Source organism: Pristis pectinata, chromosome 9 (genome assembly GCF_009764475.1).
Source record: "Pristis pectinata isolate sPriPec2 chromosome 9, sPriPec2.1.pri, whole genome shotgun sequence".
NCBI lineage: Eukaryota > Metazoa > Chordata > Chondrichthyes > Rhinopristiformes > Pristidae > Pristis > Pristis pectinata.
The window spans coordinates 28,230,346-28,254,278 of NC_067413.1; the positions used below are offsets into that span (position 1 = coordinate 28,230,346).

At 42.0% G+C, this 23,933-nt stretch overlaps 1 protein-coding gene across 2 annotated transcripts; it reads right to left on the reverse strand.

Annotated features, from left to right (window-relative positions):
* Nucleotides 1-167: 167 nt before the first annotated feature.
* On the reverse strand, nt 168-22,895 carry nradd (neurotrophin receptor associated death domain). Of its 2 annotated transcripts, none has more exons than XM_052023163.1 (5): nt 22,751-22,895; nt 20,863-21,074; nt 5,859-6,066; nt 4,232-4,374; nt 168-3,605 (listed from the first exon to the last, which is right to left on the reverse strand). In XM_052023163.1, the coding sequence occupies exons 2-5, from the start codon at nt 20,924-20,926 to the stop codon at nt 3,298-3,300; spliced, it is 723 nt and encodes a 240-aa protein (XP_051879123.1). In that variant the 5' UTR covers nt 20,927-21,074; nt 22,751-22,895; the 3' UTR covers nt 168-3,297. The 2 variants fall into 2 exon arrangements, with proteins under 2 accessions (XP_051879123.1, XP_051879124.1); XM_052023164.1 differs by having other exon boundaries at nt 20,863-21,069; nt 22,751-22,892.
* Nucleotides 22,896-23,933: the final 1,038 nt, after the last annotated feature.

The window sequence follows — 23,933 nt, forward strand, 5'->3', positions numbered from 1 at the left end:
ATGAAAGAGCACAATAACTCTAACAGGAGTGGAGACTGGGAAAGGGAGTTTGTGCTTACAGTCTAAGGAAATAGATGGCACAGCAGCAGATTACTGAACAATCTTAGGCTGCCACAAGACAAAAAAAACCACGAGCGTACTAGAGAGAAGATGGAACCTGATTATTTTTTCCAAATGTTTATTTGCCATAATGTAAAACTGATGATTTTTTTAAGATATGAATTTGTTTGTCAGACACAATGCTGCAATTACAGTACAATATCAAAGTGAAACTATTTGTAAAAAGAGCCAAAAAAAAGCTCACTGTTCATTTCTTTATGTACAAGTTCCAGAAAAAGTAGGTTGACAATTCCTCCTTTGAGATTGTGCCTTTTCTACCGGCATCCAGTATTTATTAACAAAAAACTATAAACGATACAAATAATGCTAGCAAATTACATCAAAAAATTGGCATGAAGAACTAATTAGTAAATACTTCATTATTGGACACTAGCTGCCATTTTAGTTAATGTGGCAACTGTTTTAATTAATAAGAGGTCATTTTGATGGATCTATCAGCATTTACAGCCCTGACTTTGTTTGGATTGATTGAACTGTGTGTGACTCAAGGTGAAGCTTTCAATGCCCAGCATTATAGTTTGTCTGTTCACAAAGGAACAGCATTAGCAACAGTTAGATATAGAGCAAAGTTACACTATATTCCAATGTTCAGGGGCAGAGCAGTGGAGGAACATTTGAGGTTGTAGGAGGTCCAACACCTTGGTAATGATTACAAATGCAATTTTTGGCCCTTTAAGTATCACAGTTTCAGTGGGAACTGAACTACACAAAGTTAACTATGAAGTTATCTATAGTGCAGGCAAGTGCCTCCATAATCTCCAGTGGGCTGAACATTAACCACAGATCTACCCGCTGACCCAGCTATGATCAAGGTTTCACACTTGATTGTCTTTGGGGATCAGGCAACATTTGTATCAGACTTTCCCTTGGAAGATTCTGCATTTGCCTGCTGTGTTTTATACATATCATCCCACAGTTGAATTAATTCTAGATTTATGCTCCTTCCACTGGGAACTAGATTCAGAGACCGAATTAAACTTATCTCACATAGCACTGTGGAAACTTGCATCTATTTACAATGTGAGGTTTCATTTTAAACTTTGAAGTGATACTAAAACCTGTCACTCTGTGCAAAGATAGATTTAGGCCAAATAAGTTGAGTTTTTAAGAATGAAACATTCTTCACTTTCTCTTGATACTGCTGGCTGCAGTGTTTTCTCTGAATTTTCTCCAGGTACACACACTGACCAACCGTCCCCAATCCACTACTTCTCCCTCAAACAGCCTTTCATGACCCTTACAGCATCTTGGCATGGGATTACAATGGAGGGGTCACAGCTAATAATACTCTCCCAAATTCCCCAGGCTTTAAATTAACTCACATGACTGCAAAAAAACTGCTGTGCTATAGAAAGTCGAGTTGATCCAGAGTAAAACAACTTTTCTTTGCACATTTCTGGGTGCCTCAGTGTCCATCAGGAAATTCTTCTCACTGAACTTTCATTCTCCCTAGCATTTTTTAGCTGGCTACAACTCTACCAAATGACATTGATGCAACAAGTTCATCTGCAGAGATTTTCAACCTAACAAGTTTAATTTATCCACAAATCAGATGGATTTTGTTTTGCTAGATGAAGGGTCTCAACCTGAAATATTGACTGGCCACTTCCATCTACAGATGCTGCCTGATCCACCAGCAGTTTGTTTTTTTGCTTTGTTTTACTAACCCTGTTTCCACTGAAACTGTGATACATAAAGGGCCAAAAATTGCATTTGTAATCATTACCAAGGTGTTGGACCTCCTACAACCTCAAATGTACCTCCACTGCTCTGCCCCTGAAGGTTGGAATCATGGTCACTCTCAGCTTTCCAGGATCATTCCAGGCTTTTGTTACTAAGGATCACTGCCATATCTCATGGGTTGCTGCTCACTACATTAGAAAAGTCACCCTAATTCCATACACCAAGACAACTTTATCTATATTTCCTGTGGCCCACCAGAACACACAGAGTGGGCACGGGCATTTGCCTGTAACACAGGCTCCCCCAAAAGTGCAGCCATTCAGAGACTGTAAAGATCGCACATGCTGGACTACTTGTTGACAATTGCAAGAACTTCCAACATGTTAACAGAGAATATTGTGTTGATACTGAATATAATTTTTAGTGCAGCTTTACAAGGGAATCCGAGCAATATTCTTCTGTGAACCTCACGTCTCAAGTCTGCACTCTCTATGCAATGTCCACAAACAGTGCTAGGATGAACCCCTGCCCCCACCAACCCACCCAACAACCCTGGGTCAAGAAAATGCCACAAAGCAATTTCTAGGCCTCAGTATCCAATTAATGCACATTCTAATAGTTCGCCACACAGTCCACAGTGAAGGAGATCTCTGACTACTTTTTCCCTTCCTTAACCTTGGTGGGTTAAAGCACGTGTTGACTTCATGTTGACTTCATGTTGAAGGAAATCATTTTGTGAGGATTCATAGAAGCTGATTGTCATTTTGAGTAACTCTTGTACCATACAATCTAATTTATGAATTTAGGATAACACCATCAAGGAGAAAGGATGCGATCAGGACCTTGACCAGTTGGGTAGCATATGCAGCAGCCACAAACCATGTTAACTTGCTAGATCCAATTTAATGATGAGGAATCCTAAACCAAAAGTGTCCTGTGGTTCAGTTTCTTCCTCACTATCCCATACCAAAAATTAAATCCTTGGCATACTGCAAGGGGCACACAGCCCTCAGCTGTTAGGAAGGGTCTGCCCCATCTTGTTAGATCTAGTGCAGAGAGGATTGGTTTGGCTATGTTGCCTCTCTAAAGAGTTCCCAAAATTTGCTGCTCTGGACAAAATAAGGGCACGTTGGTGAGACTGTGGAGGGTGGGCGTGCAAGGAATCTACAATGAGAACTGGCACAAGAAGAGCAAATGTAGAAAACTCTTTATGTGGGGCAGGGCACCCAGCCTGAGAAACAATGCACAGGATGCGTGATACTTAAAATCAAGAGAAATGAAATTACCCCACATATTTCATGCTAAATAGTCAGGTATAAGCAAAAGGCAAGACTGTCTGCTGATGGATTCCCAGTTCATACAATTAATGGACTGCCTCACATGTCCAAACTACAACCAAGAGGTTTTTTTTTTAAATAAATTTGCAAGAACCAGATGGACTTTTGAATCTGGGTGACCCATTTAAGTCTCAGACATTGGGTACTGGCTTCTCCTTCACACCACAGAAGTCACGGCTGGCTCCGATTTTAGACGCTCTACGATGTCGTCCCTTTCCATCCTTCCCAGAGCCTTGCAAAGCACATCCAGGTTGGCATCGGCCCTCATTGACCAATCAGACAGCAGTGTGTGAGCCGGATCCTCCCCTCGGCCAATGGTGGCCACGCGCTCCTCATCATAGCCCAGGAGATGTGCCAGGTTGCGCCAGTCAGTTCGGTTGGCTCCCTGGCCACCAAGTAGCTGCTCAATCTCTTCCCGTTTCTGCAGTGGGAGCTTACTGTAAAGGGCTGGGTCTGCACGAACAACTGAGGGAGAGAAAGGAAGAAAACCACAAGCTGTCAACACTGGAACAAACGGCAGAGATCAGCCAAAGAGAATGGATACTCCAGTCATAAGCTGGAATCAAATCAAGGGACTCAGGTGCTAAATGATAAGAACAACCTATGTTCCAGATCAAGGGTTTGCAGACCTGAGGCGTCATGAGGTCTTAACGAGGGATCTGCAGTGGGATATGGCAAAAGGTAGAGAGACAGCGAGAGATTACATCAGCAGAAAATGAAAGTAATCTTCCCCAGCAGAAGAACTTAAAAGCGAGCAGGCAAGCTCCTGAGGTGATTTTAACCTTAAACCTAACCCACTCCACGCCACCATTTCACCCCCTTCATTCAATCCTTAAGTTGTCATCTCCAGATTCCAGCAATCAGTGGCACACTCCACACTGGATCTGCCCAGCCACAAATCCCATTCCCCTCACCCCCTTCCAACTCTGCCCTTGCTGTAAAAATATTAGTCGATAACATTATCATCCCCGCTAGCAGTGCCTCCACTGCTGAATGGTCTGAAGGTGTTCAAACTAATCAATACCAGTGCATTCTCATGTGCCTGTTGGTGGGACCCATGAAACAACCGCTGCTTCCTGATGCCGGCATACCTTTGCTGAGCTGTGGTTCATGGAGGCTGTGAGAGTCAACAAACACTCCACTGTCACTGTGCAGCTTCTCGCCTTCACCTCCTCCATCAAGCTCACCAGCCCGTGCCTTGGCCAGCTGCTTCTTCTGTTTACAGGTGTTCCAGCTGCAGGGAGAGAGAAGGAAGAACTTCAAATGAAAGAGTGAAGGGCAAAGGCAGGGAGAGAGAGTGAGGTAAGAGGGAGTTAAAGAGCACAGCACATTTTCAAAATATGGAGCAGTCAATTATTGTGGAGAGAGAGGATGTGGTTAATGAAGGGCAGGACTCTTAGCAGTGTGGAGGAACAGAAGGATCTTGGGGTCCACATCCATAGATTCCTCAAGGTTGCCACGCAGGTTGTTAGGGTTGTTAAGAAGGCATATGGTGTGTTGGCCTTCATTAGTCGGGGTATTGAGTCCAAGAGACGCGAGGTAATGTTGCAGCTCTATAGAACTCTGGTTAGACCACACAGAATATTCTGTTTGGTTCTGGTCGCCTCATTATAGGAAGGATGTGGAAGTTTTAGAGAGGGTGCAGAGGAGATTTAGCAGGATACTGCCTGGATTGGAGAGCAGGTCTTATGAGGATAGGTTGAGTGAGCTAGGGCTTTTCTCTTTGGAGAGGAGGACGACGAAAGCTGACTTGATAGAGGTGTACAAGATGATAAGAGGCATAGATTGAGTGGACAGTCAGAGACTTTTTCCCAGGGCAAAAATGGCTAATACGAGGGGGCATAATTTTAAGGTGATTGGAGGAAGATACAAAGGGGATGCAAGTTGTTCTTCATATATACACAGTGGTGGATGCATGGAACGCACTGCCGGCAGAGGTTGTGGGGGCAGATACATTAGGGACATTTAAGAGGCTCTTAGATAGACACATGAATGATAGAGAAATGAAGGGCTATGTGGAAGGGAAGGGTTAGATAGATATTAGAGCAGGATAAAATGTCAGCACAACATTGTGGGCCAAAGGGCCTGTGCTGTGCTGTAATGTTATGTTCTATGTTCTAAGGGAGAGTATCTGGGACATCAGGGAACATGCAAATAACCAAAATCAGGCCAATCACTCTGCCAAAAAAATCCAAGGTCAAACAGCATTCACTGGTCAAAAACTACCTCCACCATCTTCTGCTTGGCCCCTTCCCCCCCTCATTACTTTCCCTTCCCTCATTCTCTTTCCTCCCATGTCATCCCTCTCCACCCCTCCCCTTTTCCTCTCTCCCATCTTTTCCTTTTTCCCTCCTATTTCCTCATCCAAAGGAGTGAAACTGACCAACTCAATGTCCCAGGGACCAAACCAGGACATTTGTTGTTGCTGCACTGCTTCAGCTTGCACCTCATGCTCTGCACCATTCTCTGCTTTTGTGCTCACTGTATTTATTATTACCATGTATATCGTTTACTCTGTAAGCTTCACGAAAACAAGGAATTTCATTGCACCCTGGTGTATATGACTCTAGTCTAACTTGTGGCTTTCTGACCTACTTGACTTGCTTGTACACTTTCCCTCTTTTTTCAGACAAGGCAGAAATAAAACAATAACAAAATGTGAAGAGCACAGTTTTTGAAAGATCTTCACTTGAAGTTCCTGGGGGGTGTGATATTCACCATTTCACAGTAACATAGATGATAAGTCCCACGATAACTGCTGCGAGAATAGAGCAGTAAACCGGAATGATGTCCCTCCCCGTGTCATAGGCAGTGAAGTTGACAGCCCCCATTACAGTGCTGGGCTCCGGCTCTGCGGTTATCACAAACTTGAGATCATCCTTCACTGGTTCAACCTTTGGTTTCCTCAGCAGTGTTGAGTTTTTGTCTATAGTAGGCAGGAGGAAATGAAAACAATTTAGTTCCATTGACTATCAATTAAAAAAATTAATTGCTACAACTGAAAGAGAAAGTTTTCATTTACCTCAAGAGGCTAATAAGACAGAATATTGTCGATATGGAATAGGACATAGGAAAAGTGTGTAGTAATAAGATTAGGCTGGATTATTTCCAGTTTACCCAAATACCATCAGGAAACAGAATGGTAATATGTATTGAGGATTAAATGAGGACCATTTGAAAAAATCCATGTTGTATTTTTTTCAGTAGAGCAGACTAAGGGAGGTGTTCAACATTTTAAAAGGATTCAAGATGATCGAGGCAGATGAACTATTTCTCTATTCCAGAACTAGGAACATATTAGAATTGGGTCATTTGGGAGAAAATTTGAAAACTTTCATGCATTGTGTTCAGCAATCACAATATAAACACTGGAGACAACAGTAGATAAGGTATATAACTATGAAGAGAAAAGGGAAATGGTGTCTTTCTTGGCTTAAAAGCATCCCAGACTGCTTTACAACCAATGGTGTAGTTTTTGAAATGGACTCACTAAGAAACAAATTAGCCAGTTCCCAGACATCAAGGTCTGACAACAACTTTGTGATAATTGACTGAACACGTTATTAGTGGTGTTGGTTACAAGGTAAACAATGGCCAACGCAACAACAATTTGTCCACTCTTCAAAATAATTGCCCTAATTTTACTAACTGTGGCCTCCTGCCCAAATTTACACTGAGATACACAATGGTCCCACACTTACTATATGCATATTCATATGGAAGAATGTGCTGTACAAAAGCTTCCTGGACCTGATTGACAAGGCCTTGGAGGTCTACTGACAAAATCATTGAGGTAACATGTGGTATACAACAAGGCCACACCCCCAGCCTCCCCATCTCTTCCCTTCTCCCTGTGTTTCTGAATGTCCCTTAAAGCACTTGTCAAAAAACATTACTGCAAACACATAATTTATTTAAAAAATGCAGGTTCTTATCAACTGTCCTCGCTGACATAAAATCTCTATTCAAATGAATGGGCTCATGGAACCAACGAGAAGATTCCCAGCTTGAATGCAGGAAATTCCAACAGGTGTGTGCCCCACACGAAGTCCTGCCACAGAGTATGGTGACAAATTTGCTGGTGTGGGAACAGGATTAAGGAGTAGATCTTTCAGCGACACTCCCCATTCATTGGGGTGGGATGGCATGGGTGGTGTGAAAGGGAATGTAGTTGTGATAAGGGATAGGATCAGAGGAATAAATACTGTTCAGCACAGCTGCCATCTGTCGCATACCCTGAACCAGGGTAAGTTCGTCTCCCCAATGCAGGAGAAGAACTCAGTGGGAAGGGGAGAATCCAGTTGTTGAGAGTCATGTAGGAAGCAATGAACGTAGGTAGAAATAGCAATAGAGTTCGCCAAAGCAATGTGGCCAATTGACCAAGTGCTGATAAATGGGATTAATATCAATAGGGACTTGATGGTTGGCATGGACATGGTGGGCTGAAGGGCCTGTGTTAGTGCCGTATGACTTCAAGTTCTGCTGAGAGAGAATTTGAGGAGTTGAGTTACAAATTAAAAAACAAAAACCTCAAAGATGATATCTCTGGATCATTACCTGAGCCACATGCTAACTGCCTTAAGGATAAACAGATTAGAAAGTTATACGTTTCTTACAAGGAGCATTGTGAAGGTTTTGCTGCCTGGAGCACCAACAGAGTAAAAGAACACTGTTCCGTTGGGGCAGGCTTCAAATGAAAATTACAACCAATGCCTTGGTGAATTGAATAACTAAGGCAGCAGATACAGCATTCAACTCATAAAATGAAGAAAGATTCAAGAAAGAGTTTAAAATCTGCAAGAGCAATGTCAACCTCCTATAACAGAGCAGAGTTTGGGTAAAAAGCAGCAGCGTGTCAGGGCAGGACAAACAACATAAAAGATAATTGGACGTTGGTAACTATGGTGGCATTGGGGCAGGGGTGGGAGATAAGAAAAATAAAAAGTCAAGTTGAACAGTACTGTACCTGAACTTGTGAAGCATTTGCAACAAAATTAGATGAATAGCAGATGGAAATTAACGGATTTTGACCTTATAGACACTGTGGAGATAACTGCAAAGCAGCCAAGGTGGTAATTAAATATTTCAGAAGATAGGCAAAATGGAAGAGGATAGCCCTGAAAATATACGATGGAATAAAGGCAATGAGGCCAGGAATGCAGTTCACAAACCTAAAAGTAGAATCAGTTTGGATGGAGCAAAGAAACAAGAGGTAGAAGACATGGGTGGGAATCGTCTAAAGGCTGGCAATGGAGGGCAGAGTATAAATCAGGAAATTACAGGCACTTGTACAAATATAAAAGAGTAAATCACACATAACTTTTAATCTATGTAGAGACTGGTGGACAAAATTACCTCTGATCGTGTGGGGATAAATTCATGCAGTGTACACAAGATGGTTTTCCAGCTTTAGCTGGATGGCATTGTAGCCCAGAGGAGGATGCAAAGAGATCATGGGGCATATGGACAGGCCAAGTAATGAAATATAACATGGACAAATGAGAGGTCATCCATTTTGTAGAAGTACAAATGCATGGCATTTTCTTTTAAATGGTGAGAGATTGAAAAGTTTTGCTGTTCAGAGGATTTGGATGTCTTTGTATACAATCAGTTGAATTTAACATGTGGGTACTGCAAGCAATAAGAAAAGCAAACAGTATGTTGACCTTTATTGGAGGATGATTTGGCTACAAGAGTAAATAGTCTTTATGCAATTATGTAGGACTTTGGTGAGACCACATCTGGGATACTGTGTACAGGTCAGGTCTTCCCACTTAAGGAAGGATAAAATTGCAATAGAGGAAGTGTATTAAAGGTGCAACAATCACCAGAGTGATTGTTCTAGGAGGAGAGATTAAGCAGACCAGGCTTATTGTTATCATGAGTTTGGAAGTATGAGAGATGCTCTCATTGAAAGATACAAATTTCTAGCAGGGTTTGACAGGGTGAACACAGGAATGATATTCCCCTTGATGAGGTGTTTAAGACCAGGGCTCACTATCTCAAAATTAAGAGCCATATTTAGTAGACTGAGAGGAGAAAGTATTTCTTCAAGTAAAGAATCCTTGGAATACTCTTCTCAAGAGGGTTGTAGAGACCTGGTTTTCGCCTACATTCAAAGGAGAGATCAATAGATTGTTGGATATTAAGTGAATCAAGGGACAGGATACTGATGGAGGAAAGTAGCACCGAGGGAGGAGATCAGACATTGTCATTGAAAGCACAAGGGGCCAAATGCCCCACTCCTGCTTCTATTTCTTATATTTTAACACTGTGGCTAAGGACTGGTTTCTTCTGTAAAATACTACACTCTTAAATCTCCAACAGTTACCATACTAGCACACACTGAAACAGTTTGAGAAAGTGGCTCACCGTTACCTTCTGAAGGGTGAAAGTGATTGGTAAAAATGATGGCCAGGCCAGTGACACATACACCCATGAATATAACAAAACTAATTCCTTTGTTCATTCTAACATGTCTAGGATACTATGGGTATGCAACTCATGTGAAGCTGCCTCAAATCCTAAATGACTATTTACAGCTTTAAACTCTGTGTTGATATCTTTACACTTTGAAAAACCCACAGTGAACACAATAGGAAGGAATTTAACAGCTGCTGGGGCCCAGATCCTCTGATCTTCATTTCCAACACCAAGACTTATATTAAGGTTTTTGATCCTGAAAGGTTTCCCCAGGGTCCTTCTGCCTGCCATGCCATTAATGTTGAATCCTACTTCACAAGGCAGAAGGAGAAGAGGCAGCATTATACATGGTGTACTGCATTATGTGGTACATGTTAATAATGATTTACTGTTTGACTATTCCTTTGCAGGAACCATTACAGCTGAGCTTTATCATCTTCTGATTGAGGGTTGAAGCACTTGGCTCAAGTTGCCCGACTACTATCCCTCTTTCTCAATTCAGAAAAAATCTGGATGAATAGGTTCAGAACCCTTGGCTGATTTTTATTTTTCCAAACACCCAAAGGCATTAAGAACAAATACACCAAACCCAAGATCAATATGGATCTATTTATGTGTTAGAGAAACAGGGGGAGGGATTGGTTGGTCTATCGTGGGGGGAAGATTGATGAAGGAAGACCGTTCGGAGAGTTTGATCTCAGGGATATCCCAGTTTGCAGCATCCTATACCCTTCCTATGACATCCTGGCCCTGTGAATGTGGCCTCATGTGCATCCTTCACCATCAGTTTACTGCTCCTCCTTTTCTTTCTCATTCACACACTGAGATAGTGCATCTTCCCTTGAACCAAGGGCCAATGTAAAATCATGAGAAAGCAAGTGATGGTAACAGACGTGCACCCTAGCAATGCTTTTGGAAGGAGAGAACACATGCACGAGTTCTTAGCCACCAAAGCCACACATGAACAAAACACACCACCAATGAATCAGAGTCTGCAAAGACAGTGAACACTGGAGCAGTGAAGCTTCACTGTAAACAGTTAAGATTCTTTAATTCCACACAATAAGAGCCGAAGGAAGAGGCAATTAAGGAGGAAATGAGTTCAGACAAAGTCTGTGCAGATGATGCATCTGTGGCAGAGCCTGGAGGTTAATCTGTGTCTGACAGAGACTGGTAAACATTCCCTCTCCATGATTAAGCAGGATCATTTTTTTTTAAAAAATTAAACTCAACTTGAGGTCCTGAATGCAGACAACCAGAGCATTCCACAATAAACTCCTGCAGGTTTTCTTTAAAAGAACAGCTCGCTCTCTCTCTCCTCTCCCCCTTCTCTAAATTAGGGCTGGGCTGTAAAGTTAAAAGCATTTTGGCTTGATAATTGTAAGTTTTGAGTAGTTTTTACACTGAGCATGCAAGGCAACTTGCTTGTAAACTACAATTGATTGGATTAAGGACAAGAATAGTGTAGTCTCAACACAGGATTATTTGCCTATTCTTGTAACGACAATGACTTAATTCAGTGGCGTGATACACTGGTTTAATAAAGGGAAACAATGTATATATGGAGACAATGGACCAAATGGCCTCTTTCTGTGCCAACAGTTGCTCTGATTCTCTGGAAAGCTTAGTGTAAATGCCAAGAGAAACCAATGGTATTACAGACTGTTATAAATGGGGCAGGGCTTTACTCTGGTAACAAGGGATGGGAAGGAGAGAGACAATGCAAAGTCAGCATATTTATAACATTCAACCATCAGGCAATGCTGGCTCCTGGCAGAGCAATCCTATTAGGCCCATGCCCCCTCTCCTTGTTTCCTTGCACCCATACAACTTATTTCTCCTCTCATGTGCCAATCCTCTGATTCTTTTTATGATTAACCTGCACTAAGGGATAATTTACAGTAGCCAATTCAACTACCAGGAAGTCTAAGATGTTGGGAGGGAACCAGAACAAGCCCATTTGGTCACAGAGAGAACATGCAGACTCTACACTGCCAACACCCAAGGTCAGGATTGAACCCAGGCTCCTACAGCTGTAAGGCAGCAGCACTAACTGCTGCCCCATTGTGCCACCTTATCTGGGTGCAACTAAATGGCAGCAGTACTGAAAAGAAATGGCAGAAAATCCAAATCGAGTTTTCTGCCATTTCTTTCCATCAGTGCTGCCATTTACCTGTAACCAAATGGGGAACCTACATTATCCTGCATCACCTCACTCCTTCAGTCATTAGAATAAACAGTGGTGCAGATAATGACTGATCCACAATCCTTCACCCATCTGTCACCTCCAGTTAATTTACACATCCAAACATGATCCAAGTCTTCTCCAACAAATCATGCCTGAACAAACTTGTCAATGTGTGAAGCTTTCAAGGGGCACGATAAACCAGCCCCAGTTTTATGCATCTGGAACTAAATATATGGATCAATTCTTAACGAAGGATGTCAACATGCAACTGCAAAATATGAAAAAGAATACGGTAGACCATTCAGCCCCAAGCCTATTATGCCATTCAATCACAGCTTCTTCTGTGACTTAGCATCAACTTTAGTTTGGTAGCACTTTGGTAAAGCTCTTGGGACATTTTTGTTGCATTGAAGAAATGAAGTGGATGTAATTGTTGAAGTAATGTTCAGCCTTGAGTATTGATATGTAAACTGATGGAGAGTGATAGGTTGTAATCAGCAGAATGCTTCCTTGGCCATGCTTGACCTGATGGAATGAGATTACTCAAGGTATGGAGGTAATATTGAAAAAACTCAAGCCACAGCTTCCAATTGCTTGTAGCACTTCCTCCAGTGGATTTAGCTTGTTGGTGTGATAAGTCATATGCAGGGAACTTGGGGCTTTGGCTGAGAAGTACATTTTATCGAGTGGGTCCATTGCTCATCAAGTATGTGGGTTAGCTCTCCCAATTTAGGCATAAGGTAATCATGGCAAAGAATTTGTATCCAACTGTCAGTGTTCAAATGCAGCGCCTAGGTTAATGTTGACTTATCTATTGAGTTTTGCTCTATTAAGTTTTAATGCAGAAGTTTGGTACAATTAAATATGTCATATCAAATTACTGAGCCTTTGCAGAGAACTGTTAAAAGTCAACCATAATGCTGTAGACTCACAAACAGGCTAGGCAGGATAAGGATGGCAGACTTCTTATTCTAAATGGCTATAGGTGAACCAAACTGGTAGTTTCATGATTGTTACTGATAAGACTTTTTTTGTAAATTCTAAAATTAATCTAATTAACAAAATTTACATTGCCACACTGCTGTGGTAGCATTTCAACTGATTTCTCTGGACCTCCATGCTATTGCTCCTGATTGAGATTAAGCCCTTCACTTCTGATTTCTGTATCAGAGGAAATAACTTCTCTGTATCCAAACTACTGAACATTTTGTCATTTTAAAACTCTCAATTAGATCACCTTTCAGCTGTTTAAACAAGTTTATACCATCTACTTTCATTGAACGTGACCAAGGCTTATTGCAACTGAATAAGCACTTGCTTCCCTTTGTACCCCCTACCCTTTGAAGATATGAGCTACCTTTTAATGAATCACACACATAAATACCCAAATTCCTGGTTTCCTCCATAGAACCCTAAACCAGGGCCACAAACCAACATAAAATGGGGAAATCACACACATAAAATGCTGGAGGAACTCAGCAGGTCAGGCAGCATAAACAGTCGACATTTCAGGTCAAGAAGGGTCTCAACCCGCAACATCGACTGTTTATTTCCCTCCATAGATGCTGCCTGACCTGCTGAGTTCCACCAGCATTTTGTGTGTTGTTCCAGATTCCAGCATCTGCAGAATCTCGTGTGTCTCTGTAAAATGAGGAATTAGCTCACATACTACATCATCTGAAAAAAAAATGCTCTTTGACAAGGTATATTTAGATACCCTGCACCTCAGGAAGCATCATGGCCTGCATGACATTTGATCACTTCCCCTGACTGGGAGGTCATCACCACTCTATTGTTAAGCCATTAATTAGCACAATATTGATCGTGGTCTTCCTCTTACCTGTGGGAAACGTTTTCTGCACCGTGATGTTTCACTGCTATGACATCACCCCTCTCAACTGTGAAGTATATATTATGTGTGGTAGCATATTTTTGAGATGGATGTTGGATTAGAAACCAATTGGCCTCAAACAGTCAAATTTGCAGGACTGCAATAGAAGAGCAGAAGCGGGTCTATTTGGACAACTCTTTCAAACAGCTGTTACAAGCACAAAGGCCTAAATGGCCTCATTTGAACAGCAGGTTTCATTGAATGCACAGGATGCTAAACTTCATGTACAGGACTGAAGTTTAAATGAGGGGTGTTAATGATGAAACTGTAAAGGGGTCTGATCTAACCGGCAGACATTTGAGCAGCACCAAGGAGAGCAAGAAAGCTCTTGTCAAGGGTCTTTCAGCCAAGATGGGAAGAGCCAAGTGATAATCTCATAGGCAGATACAAAATTGATCAGAATATTTGGGGAAAATCCAGAACAGCTTTCCAATTATACTGTGGAAGTAGAACAAATGGAAAATTTAAATGAATGATAGTTAAGAACACAACAGGAGGAGGAGTGGGCCACTGGGCCCCTCCGTTCAATTCAACCAAGGCTGATCTACACTGGCCTCCAATCCTCTTCTGTGCCACTTCCCCATAAGCGCTCATTCCCTGATCTTAAAAAGTTTAAAGTTAAAAAATGTAATGACTGTTCTCAGTAAATGCTGCTTCACACAAAAGTCTTTCACAGTTTGGAATAAACTTTTAGTTATAGTAGTGGAGACGAAAACATGAACCATTTAACAAACCACTGGATATTACAATGGGAGAGTGAAATCTCTTCAATAGATGGGTTATGATGAGCTGACGAGACTCCTTTGTTTGTAATGATCTTGTGAAGGAGCTGCAGAGGCACACCATACTAGTTCAGGCACATGGGCTGACCTTCTAGCTAAACCGATCACTCCTATTTCTAAATTCCTACAAATAAATCAATTTTCATTCAGCTCTACTTGAGTCAGGAACTCTTCCAAGCCTGTAAACTCAGCCTTCAGTCAAATATTTGCTGGGTTTAATTCCTTTCCTGAAGCTGTGGACTCATACCAGTGTAAGATGCGAGGGCAGGATTGAAACATTACAAAATGCAACTGCACATTAACCTTTGAAAACTTAATTCCAATTTCTCCTTCTCCCTTTCAGATAGAGAGGGTTCCAATTCCAGTGGAGAGAGAAAAAAAACACTTCCTTGGACACAACGTCTGAACACAAGGTAGGTGTTTTTTTGTTCTGATAATTGCCTCTGCTCACCCAACGTGATCTTCTTCCGACTGTCAACTCCTTGCTGAGGTATAGCTGAGAGCACTAAATTAAGCAAAGGCTATGGGGCCAGGCAACATCCCAGCTTGCATTCCCGAATTAGCCACACATCTGGTCAAACTGTTACAGTACAGTTACAATTCTGACATCTGTGTAATAATGTGGAAACCTGACTGAGTGCATCTTGTTCATAAAAATCATAACAAATGAATCAGAACAAAAAATCCAATGCATTAAAGTACAACTCAGTCAGTCTGGTTTCAATGGCCCTGCTCCACTCCAATGACAGCCTGAATCTAAATAGCTTATTGCGAGAGGCAAGGAGAGAGTGACTGCCACTGACATGCAGGTGGCAGTTGACCATGGTCAAGGCACCCTGGTAAAACTAACGTCAATGGGCATCAAGGGAAAGCATTCCAATATCTTGCACAAAGAAAGAGGGTTGTGGTTGTTGCAAGTCAATCACCTCAACCCCAAGATGACAGTCAAACAAACTGATAAGTGGCAAGTAACATTTGCACCGCAGAAGTGCCGGGCAATCACAAGATCCAACTAAAGAGAAATAATAAATAATTCACCTCCAGACATCCTAAAGACGTCCAGTTATCTACAAGACACAACAAAGAAGTATGATGAAATACTCTCCAATCGTCTGGATGAGTCCAATAATACTCACACAGCTCAAACGCATCCAGAACAAAGCAGCTCATTGACTGACACCCCATCAACCAATTTTAACATTCATTCCACTGGTGCACCAGTGTATGCCATCACCACAATGCACTCCAGTTACTCACCTATGTTAATCCAATAGTATATCCCAAACCCATGACCTCTATCACCAAGAAGAATAAGGGTAGCAAGCAGCTGGGATCACCTCTATCTGCAGGGTTCCTCCAAAATGTGCACCAACCTAACTTGACTTGGAACTACATTGCCGGTCCTTCACTGTCACTGCGTTTAAATCCTGGAACTCCAGTCCCAACAGCATTGTAGGAGACCTTCATCAGAAACACTGCAGTGGCCCACCTGCAGCTTCTCAAGGGCAATTAGGAATGGGCAATAAATCCTGGCCATGCTAATGATGTCGCAAACTAAAAAGATAACACTTTTTTTTTTAAAAATTTGCTTGATAAAATTGTAAATCCATAGTTTAGTTCCAGACCAGCTGGCACATTGATAAGGCAGTGGATTAAAGGGCTAAATTTTAACCACTAATTACAGGCAAGCTTGAATTGGGTGGAAAATTAAAAGAATGAAATTATAAAGCTCAGTTCCAAACTGGTTCTAACCCACTCCTTTGTTTAAACGGTGGCAAAAGGGTTGAGAAACTTAGGTAGGTAACAAACCTACTCCCAGGAGCTGCGTTAGCAACTTACACATTATAATGAAACTGTGTGTCTGATATTTAATTATCATGTCACTAACACTGGCCACTCTAGTTTTCTGGGACTTGGGAAACCTAACTGCAAAAGAAAAGCAAGAACTGCTGGAGTTATAGGTGAAGGTTTTTCCAATAACCTGCTGAATTGTTTGCCTGCTTCACCATCCTCTTCTCCATCCCCAGAAAACTTGACTGGTCTAACGAGGTGCTCAAATGCAGCAAATCAATTGTTCAGGAAAAAGACCCACCATGACTTCAAGGGTAACTGGGAAGGAACATTAAATAAGGCCTTTTTATTGAAAACCATGTCCTGGGATTAATTATCTCACCAGGAGGAGAGTTCCAATTGTTTATACAGAAACTGATGTGACTCTTTACTGGCTTTCTGCCTCAAAATACAAAATACTAAGTAACAATTCTGCTTTTCAGAACTTGGTGGTGTTGAAATTCTTGGGTCTAAGGTGGGTTTCAGTTGTGCAGCTGTGAGGAGGTAGAGGTGCTCCTGGCCTCAAGGCTTGAAAAATGACCCCGGTTCCCTTTCTCAGCATGCTGGAGATGAAAGCTGCTTTTTATTCAGGCTTGTCCAATAGGCAACAGCTCCATCTGATGTGGTACTGAGCCAAGCTGAGCAGAAAACTCCAAGGTTTGGCAATGCAATCTGATTTCAGTTAGCTGAACATAGACAGGACATCAATTGAATTGCAACCACTGGTGTCTGTGCCCTCAGGCTGATAGGGGGAAGGGAAACAGCCAAAAAGGTCAGGCAAGGCCTGCACATGTTCCTTATCCAACAAATGCACTGGAAAATCCAACTAAGCCCCGGAACGCAGAGACAGGGGATTGGGATCCAAATTAGAACAGGAACTTGTTGCAGTTTGTTCACATATATTTGTATTGGTGAGGTGGGAATTTTATAACTGGAATTATTTTTTATTATTTATACACAGGATGTGGGTGTTTTTGGCAGCTTTTAATACCCATCCTCAATTTGCTTGAGTGAGCTACCTTGTTGAACTGCTGCAGTCACAGTGAAAGTGCTCCCACAATGATTTTGGGTTGGGAGTTCCACAATTTTGACAATGAAGTAACAAAGATAAACTTTAAGCCAAGATGGAGTGCAACTTGGAGGGGAACTTGCAGGTGGTGCTGATCTTATGTGCTTGCTGTCCAAAAGGTACAAAACATTGTCGGTTTGGGATGCACTATTGAAGAAGATTGACTGGAGGGATTGTGGTAGCAGCTTCAATAGAAACCTGAAGGAATTGAAAAGAAATTTTTTTTCTGGGGTTATGAGGAATGAGTGGGATATCAAGACAAACTGGACAATGGATTAATTTGGATGGAACTAAGTGACAAGATGATAAATTATAGCAAAAATAAATTACAAAGGCCCCTCAAGGCTCTTCTACCATTCAGTAAGATCATGGCTGGTCTTGCCCTCTACTCAACTTTCCCACCTGGTCCTCAATCTTTCGTTTCCCCTTTTGGTCCAAAAATCCATTTAAAGTTATTTTATTAATTGAACTTAAATTCCTCAATTGCCATTGTGAGATTTGAACTTGTGTCCCCGTATTACTAATCAGGGTTTGGTAGATTAGTAATCTAGCCTTTTAACCAATACACCAGCATTCATCCAGTAGCAGGTGGCCTTCTGCTAGAGCATAAATTAGGTTCTTTGCAATTCAGCAGACAGCTGACATCTTATACACTCTTACAACTTCACACAGAGCTTATTTCACCCAACTAAAGAAACCAATTTCACAGTGTTCCTTGATCCAGTGCATCACACTTAAAACACCTCTTTCCCCAAAGTTGGTGTCTGAGCCCTATGGTCTGACTCAAGGTTTTCACAATCAAGTAATTTTTTTTTATATATATAAAATACTGTACCACCTATCACAACCTTAGGGCACCCAATTAAGTATCTGAAAGTGTGGTTACTGCTGAGAAAAGGGAGTAACTAAATTGCACACAGCAAGATTCCACAACCTTATATAAATGGCTACATAATCTGTTCTACTGATGTTGACCAGGTCTTAAGAAAGAATTCGCTAATTTTTATTGAGCAGTGCCATGGAATCTTTTACATCATAGTTTTAATGTATCCTCTGAAAATTAGCATCTCCAACAGTGCTGCCTTCTCTCAGAGTTGCACTGGACTGTCAGTCTAACCATGTGCTGAGCCTCTGGAATAGGGGCTGAACCTCCAAACTTGACTCAGAGAGCAGAGTGCTGCACTGAGGTCTCATACTTTGACCTCTATTCTGAGTTTGTAGATCATAGAATTAGGCTGAGCTGCAGTTGGCCTCAACAACAATAAAGTACTAGGGATGGAGCACTCCCATCCCTAATCACGTTCAGGGATCTCTGCTCGAAGGACAGGGATACACATGTTGAGTAAGAACTAGCATTGTACAAGGACTTTATGATATATGCAGTTGAATTGGCTGTTTGGACTCTACAAGAGAACCACTAGGACAAGGTATCAGAATGTGACTGCTTAACTGTACCCTGGAAGCATACAAATAACTTGCATTTTATGGTACTGTTCATGATACCTGAAAGCACTTTGGAGCCAACAAAGAAATTTTGAAGTGTGATCATTGTTGGAAATGTAGCAGCCAACCCACAAGCTCCCAAAAGTGACAATGTAATAATGACAAAATAATCTATTTCTGTGAAATTGACTGCAAGGCAGCTATGGGGCAGGACACCAAGGATAACTCCCTTGCTCCTTACATCCACCTGAAAGAGCATGAAGGACCTTGGTTTAAAGCCTAATCCCTGGCTAGCATCCCCAACTGTGCAATACTCCTTCAGTACTGCATAGGAGCAACAGCCCCAGATTTTGTGCTCAAGAATTTGGAGTAGGTCTTGAACTCAAAAGTCTTGTGACTCAGGTAACTGTGCTATTAACAAGGCCACATCTGATATGAAAGATAACAGGCCATGTAGAAGATCTGTGGGGTTACGGCCTCGGCATTGGTTTATTATTGTCACATGTACCAAGATACAGTGAAAAGCTTTTGTTTTGTGTGTCATGCAGACAGATCATGCCATACACAATTACATTGAGGTAGTAAAAAGAAAACAGTGCAGAATATAGTATTGCAGTTACAGAGAAGTGGCAGTGCACATAGACAAATAAAGTGCAAGGTCCACGACAAGATCGACTGGGAGATCAACAGTTCATTTTTAGCATACGAGAGGTCCATTCAAGAGTCTAATAACAGTGGGGTAGAAGCTGTCTGAGTCTGGTGGCTTGTACTCTCAGGCTTTTGTATCTTCGGTCTGACGGGAGAGAGGAGAGGAGAGAATGACAGGGTAAGAGGGGTCCTTGATTATGTTAGTGGCTTTCCCGAGGCAGCGGGAAATATAGATGTTGTCAACAGAGGGGAGTTTGGTTTGCGTGATGGACTGGGCTGTGTTCATAACTCTCTGCAATTTCTTATGGTCTTGGGCAGAGCAGTTGACATACCAAGATGTGATGCATCTGGATAGGATGCTTTCTATGGTCCATCTATAAAATATATGCACCATAGAGTTGGGAATATCACACTTTGCACTGCAGGATTTAACAGGAATATATAAAGAAATAAGTACACATTGGAATGATTATAACTTTATGAATAACTAGTGCAAAATAAGTCACAGATTTCACACAAGCTCAAGCAAACCATGAAAGGAGTCACTACCTAAAGGACTTTTCAATCTGCCTCCCTGCCCCCCACCAACTATTAAACTTGTCCACTGACACTGTTGACATTTGAGAGTTACATTTCCACAAACTGTCCTTTTAGCTTTCCTACATGTGACTACTCAATGAAATTGCAGGACTATTCCACCAGAGACACCTTCACAGAAAAGACTGACCCTAAGTACTGGGTGTACACAGACTTTCACACTAGGAATGAGTAGTTAGCAAGGAACAACCACCAACAGTTTGAATGTAAACTAACTGCAGTATTTAGACAAATAATCTAGGCACAGTCTTGGAGAATTCAAACCAATCCCACATCAATGAGGTTGACTTGTGATTGGCCTCTAAAGTAGCAGACCTAAAACTCAACTGTATCAAAACTCTTGAGAAGTGGATCAAAAAGTCATCCCTTCACCACTTTCTCAGGGGAACAAGTCATAGAGAGAATGAATTGAAAACCATTATCGACGCCAACAAAACCAGAAAAGTTTGGGATCTTGCTGGTTATTGGAACTCAAGCATAGTACCAGTATTAATTCTAATTGGTCCAATATGGTGCAGGACACCTGGTGAAAGTCCCCAGGAAAACGGCTTGATCCTTTGTACTCCACAACACCATGTTCAATCTTCTACAATTCACTGTCTGCATGTGCTCTGGCCAGTCATTATCTTGGTGCTGCTGGTGGGACTTTGCTGGGTAACCAATTGTCTGCCATGCTTAAACTGACTCCACTTTAACAATACTTAATTAACCCAAAGCATTTGTCACTTGAGTTGGTGAAAGGCACCACACAAAAGCAAGTTCTTTCACTTCTGGAAATACAGACTTTGAAATCTTATATAAAATATTGTAACAAGACGGGTGGCCCCTGAAGGCCAGAGTGCTACACTTACCAGGGAAAAAAGGATTTGCATCCTGTCCTTCATCAACTGCCAGCCCTGAATCAATTAAATTCATGTTCCCGTATTCTGTGCAGATTGGCTCGGCTCAATATGCAGACTTGCTTTGGTGTGGCTCAGATTCCAGTCCAGATTTAGTTTAGGGTGTCCTCTAGTTGTGGTTTGATTCAGGTCCTTTGCAGTAATGATGTCAGAATAACACTATTCTGAGGAGAGAGTGCAGGATGATAACCCAAATATTGAAAAAGAATGAAGAACTGAAAGATAGATGCAACAGAAAAGCATGAAGGGGTTTTATGAAGTTAGGCAAGGTGGCAATCTCCTTGTCCTGGTATCAGACTCCTTCACCAGGTCCCAGTGTTAGCAGAATGGCAACGTCACAAGGTGGCAACGAGAATGAACAAAGAACATGAAACAGTACAAGACAGAAACAGGCCCTTCAGCCCACGATGTCTGTACCGACCATGATGTCAATATAAACTGCACATTTGCCTGCACGTGATCTATATCCCTCAATTCCCTGCCTGTTCATGTGCCTATCTGAATGCCTCTTAAATGTTGTTTTCGTATCTGGTTCCATCACCTCCCCTGGCAGCAGGTTCCAGGCACCCACCCCTCTCTAATGTGTAAAAACTTGCCATGTAAATCTCCTTTAAACTCCCCACCCCCTTAAAACCATTCCCTCTGATATTTGATATTTTCATTCTGGGAAAAAGATTCTGCCTCCCCTTTCTATGCCTCTTGTAATTTTATATATTTCTACCAGTCACCCCTCAGCCTCTGATGCTCCAGAGAAAACAATCCAAGTTGTGCAACCTCTCCTTATAGCTAATATTCTCTAATCCAGGCAACATCCTGGTGAACCTCTTTTGCACCCTCTCCAAAGGCTCCACATCCTTCCTGTAATGTGGTGACCAGAACTGCATACAATACTCCCAAAGTTTTATACAGCTGCAACATGATTTCCAGACTTTTATACTCATGCCTCAGCAATGAAGGCAAGCATGTCATATGCCTCTTTACCCCCTATAGACTTGTGTTGTTACTTTCAGAAAGCTATGGACTTGCACCCCAAGATCCCTCTGTGCATCAGTTGTTCCTCTTAATTTTGACCTCCCAAAGTGTAATACCTCACACTTGACTGGAACTGGGATTAAAGTATAAATCTTGGGGTAGGTAAAATATACCAATCTCCAAACCTCTCAATGAACAAATCTTCAACCCAGCACCAGACAAACCATAAATTCCAACAAGGCAAACACTGTACCTCACATTGGGCAAACCATAAACGCCACACCAGGCATAGATTACACATGGCACTTGGCATGTTCTAAATCCCAAACCAGGCAAACAGGAATTCCCACACCAGCAAACTAACCCCCATGTCGGACAAACATTATAGCTATAAACAGGAAAACAAGATCCCCCTCACCCCACATACATTATACCCCACACAAGGTAAATTAACTCCCGCGATGGAAAACATTATACCCCTGATCGGGAAAACTCTATACCCCTGATCGGGAAAACTCTGCCCCTGCACTGGACAAACTTCACACCACACGGCAGACTAATATACCCAAAACTGGACAAACATTCAATCCCACACAAGGGAAACATTACACATGCACTGGGCGAACTCTAAACTACACACTAGAAAGGATTATATTCTGCGTTGGTGAGCCAGACCCTCTCACAGGAGAAGCCTCCCGTCCCACACCAGGCAAACCTTCGGTCTCGCAGTGCATCAAACGAAGCTCAACTTCGCACAAGGCAAACCTTAATATCCCCCCTCCCCCCCACCCTACACACAGCAGGCAAATCTTAAATCACGGACTGGGCAAGCCTGAAACCCCAGAATGAATAACATTCTCTTACTCACGTTTACACTTTGTTTCCTCTCTGCTTTCCCCTGGTTTTCAGCTCCACTCTCTTCTGATTTCTGTCCTTTTTTTTTACCCCTCTCTTGCTCTCTCTCTCTCTCAGTCTTCCCCTCTGTCTCTCGGTGACTCAATCACTTCGTTACTTTTCAATTCAACAAAAAAAAAGGGTGGAAGTTAAACCTCCACCCCACGTGGTGCTGATGTAGGGAGGGGGAGGAAGGGGGAACATACTTTCATGATGATTGGCCGGGAGCTGCAGTATTAAAACTCCCCAGGAGATAATAATCCTGTTCCAGTGCGCGGGCTCTTAAAGCTACACGACAGAAGATTGCGATTTTAAGTTGTTTAACCGTTAAGCCCCCTTCAAATTAATCTGATTTGTTGCATTGCTAATATCAAAAGAAGACCACAAAGATCATAGGAACTGATTTTTGTACAGCAGCTCTCATATTTTTGACAGCAAGTTGTTTTTGCAGTATAATGGTTGCTATTATATAAAAGAAGTCAATTTACGTGTGTCAATAGCCCACACATATCGATGAAGCTAAATACCGTGTACTGCTATTGATGATGTAGGTGTATGTCAGTTAGCAAGCTATGACACCATCTCAGTCCTTAATGCTATGTGATCCTTTATAACCAACTGAGAGGGCAAGTGGGGTGCCAATGTAACACTTCGTACAAAACAAGACATAATCAACAGTGCAGCTCACACTCAGTGAAGCACTTAAGTGTTACATTGGATGGTGTGCTTATGCCTCTGGAGTGAGGCTCAAGTCCACACCCTCTGACCCCATGACAAAGATTCTACTGACTGAGCCAAGCACAATTTAACTAAACAGCAAAGTTCTCTTTCTCATGAATGGAACTGTTTATATTCTTTTATTAATTCTTCTCACTCCTTCTGTCCAGAAATGTGACTTTCTGGTATTCAATTAATTTTAAAGTTCCAGATATCTCAAGGAAGAATGGGATTTGGCAAGCATGCCATAGTTTCTTAAGGAGGTGATTTGGACCTTCTCCTTGAAACATTTAAGTCCCTGTAGTCATGGCACTTCACAATAGTCTCAGGTGGGTTAGGTTCCCCTGTGCAAGATTAAGCACTAGTTTATAGAGTCATAGAGCAGTACAGCATGGATACAGGCCCTTTGGCCCAACAAGTCCATGTCGACCATGGTGCCC

Excerpts from the sequence above, each read along its gene's own strand:
- nradd (XM_052023163.1), bottom strand. The coding sequence starts at position 20,926 with ATGAATTTAATTGATTCAGGGCTGGCAGTTGATGAAGGACAGGATGCA. Across the intron at positions 6,067-20,862 it reads TGCAAATCCTTTTTTCCCTG|ACAAAAACTCAACACTGCTG; the intron begins GTAAGTGTAGCA and ends TGCCTACTATAG. Across the intron at positions 3,606-4,231 it reads TGAACCACAGCTCAGCAAAG|TTGTTCGTGCAGACCCAGCC; the intron begins GTATGCCGGCAT and ends TCTCTCCCTCAG.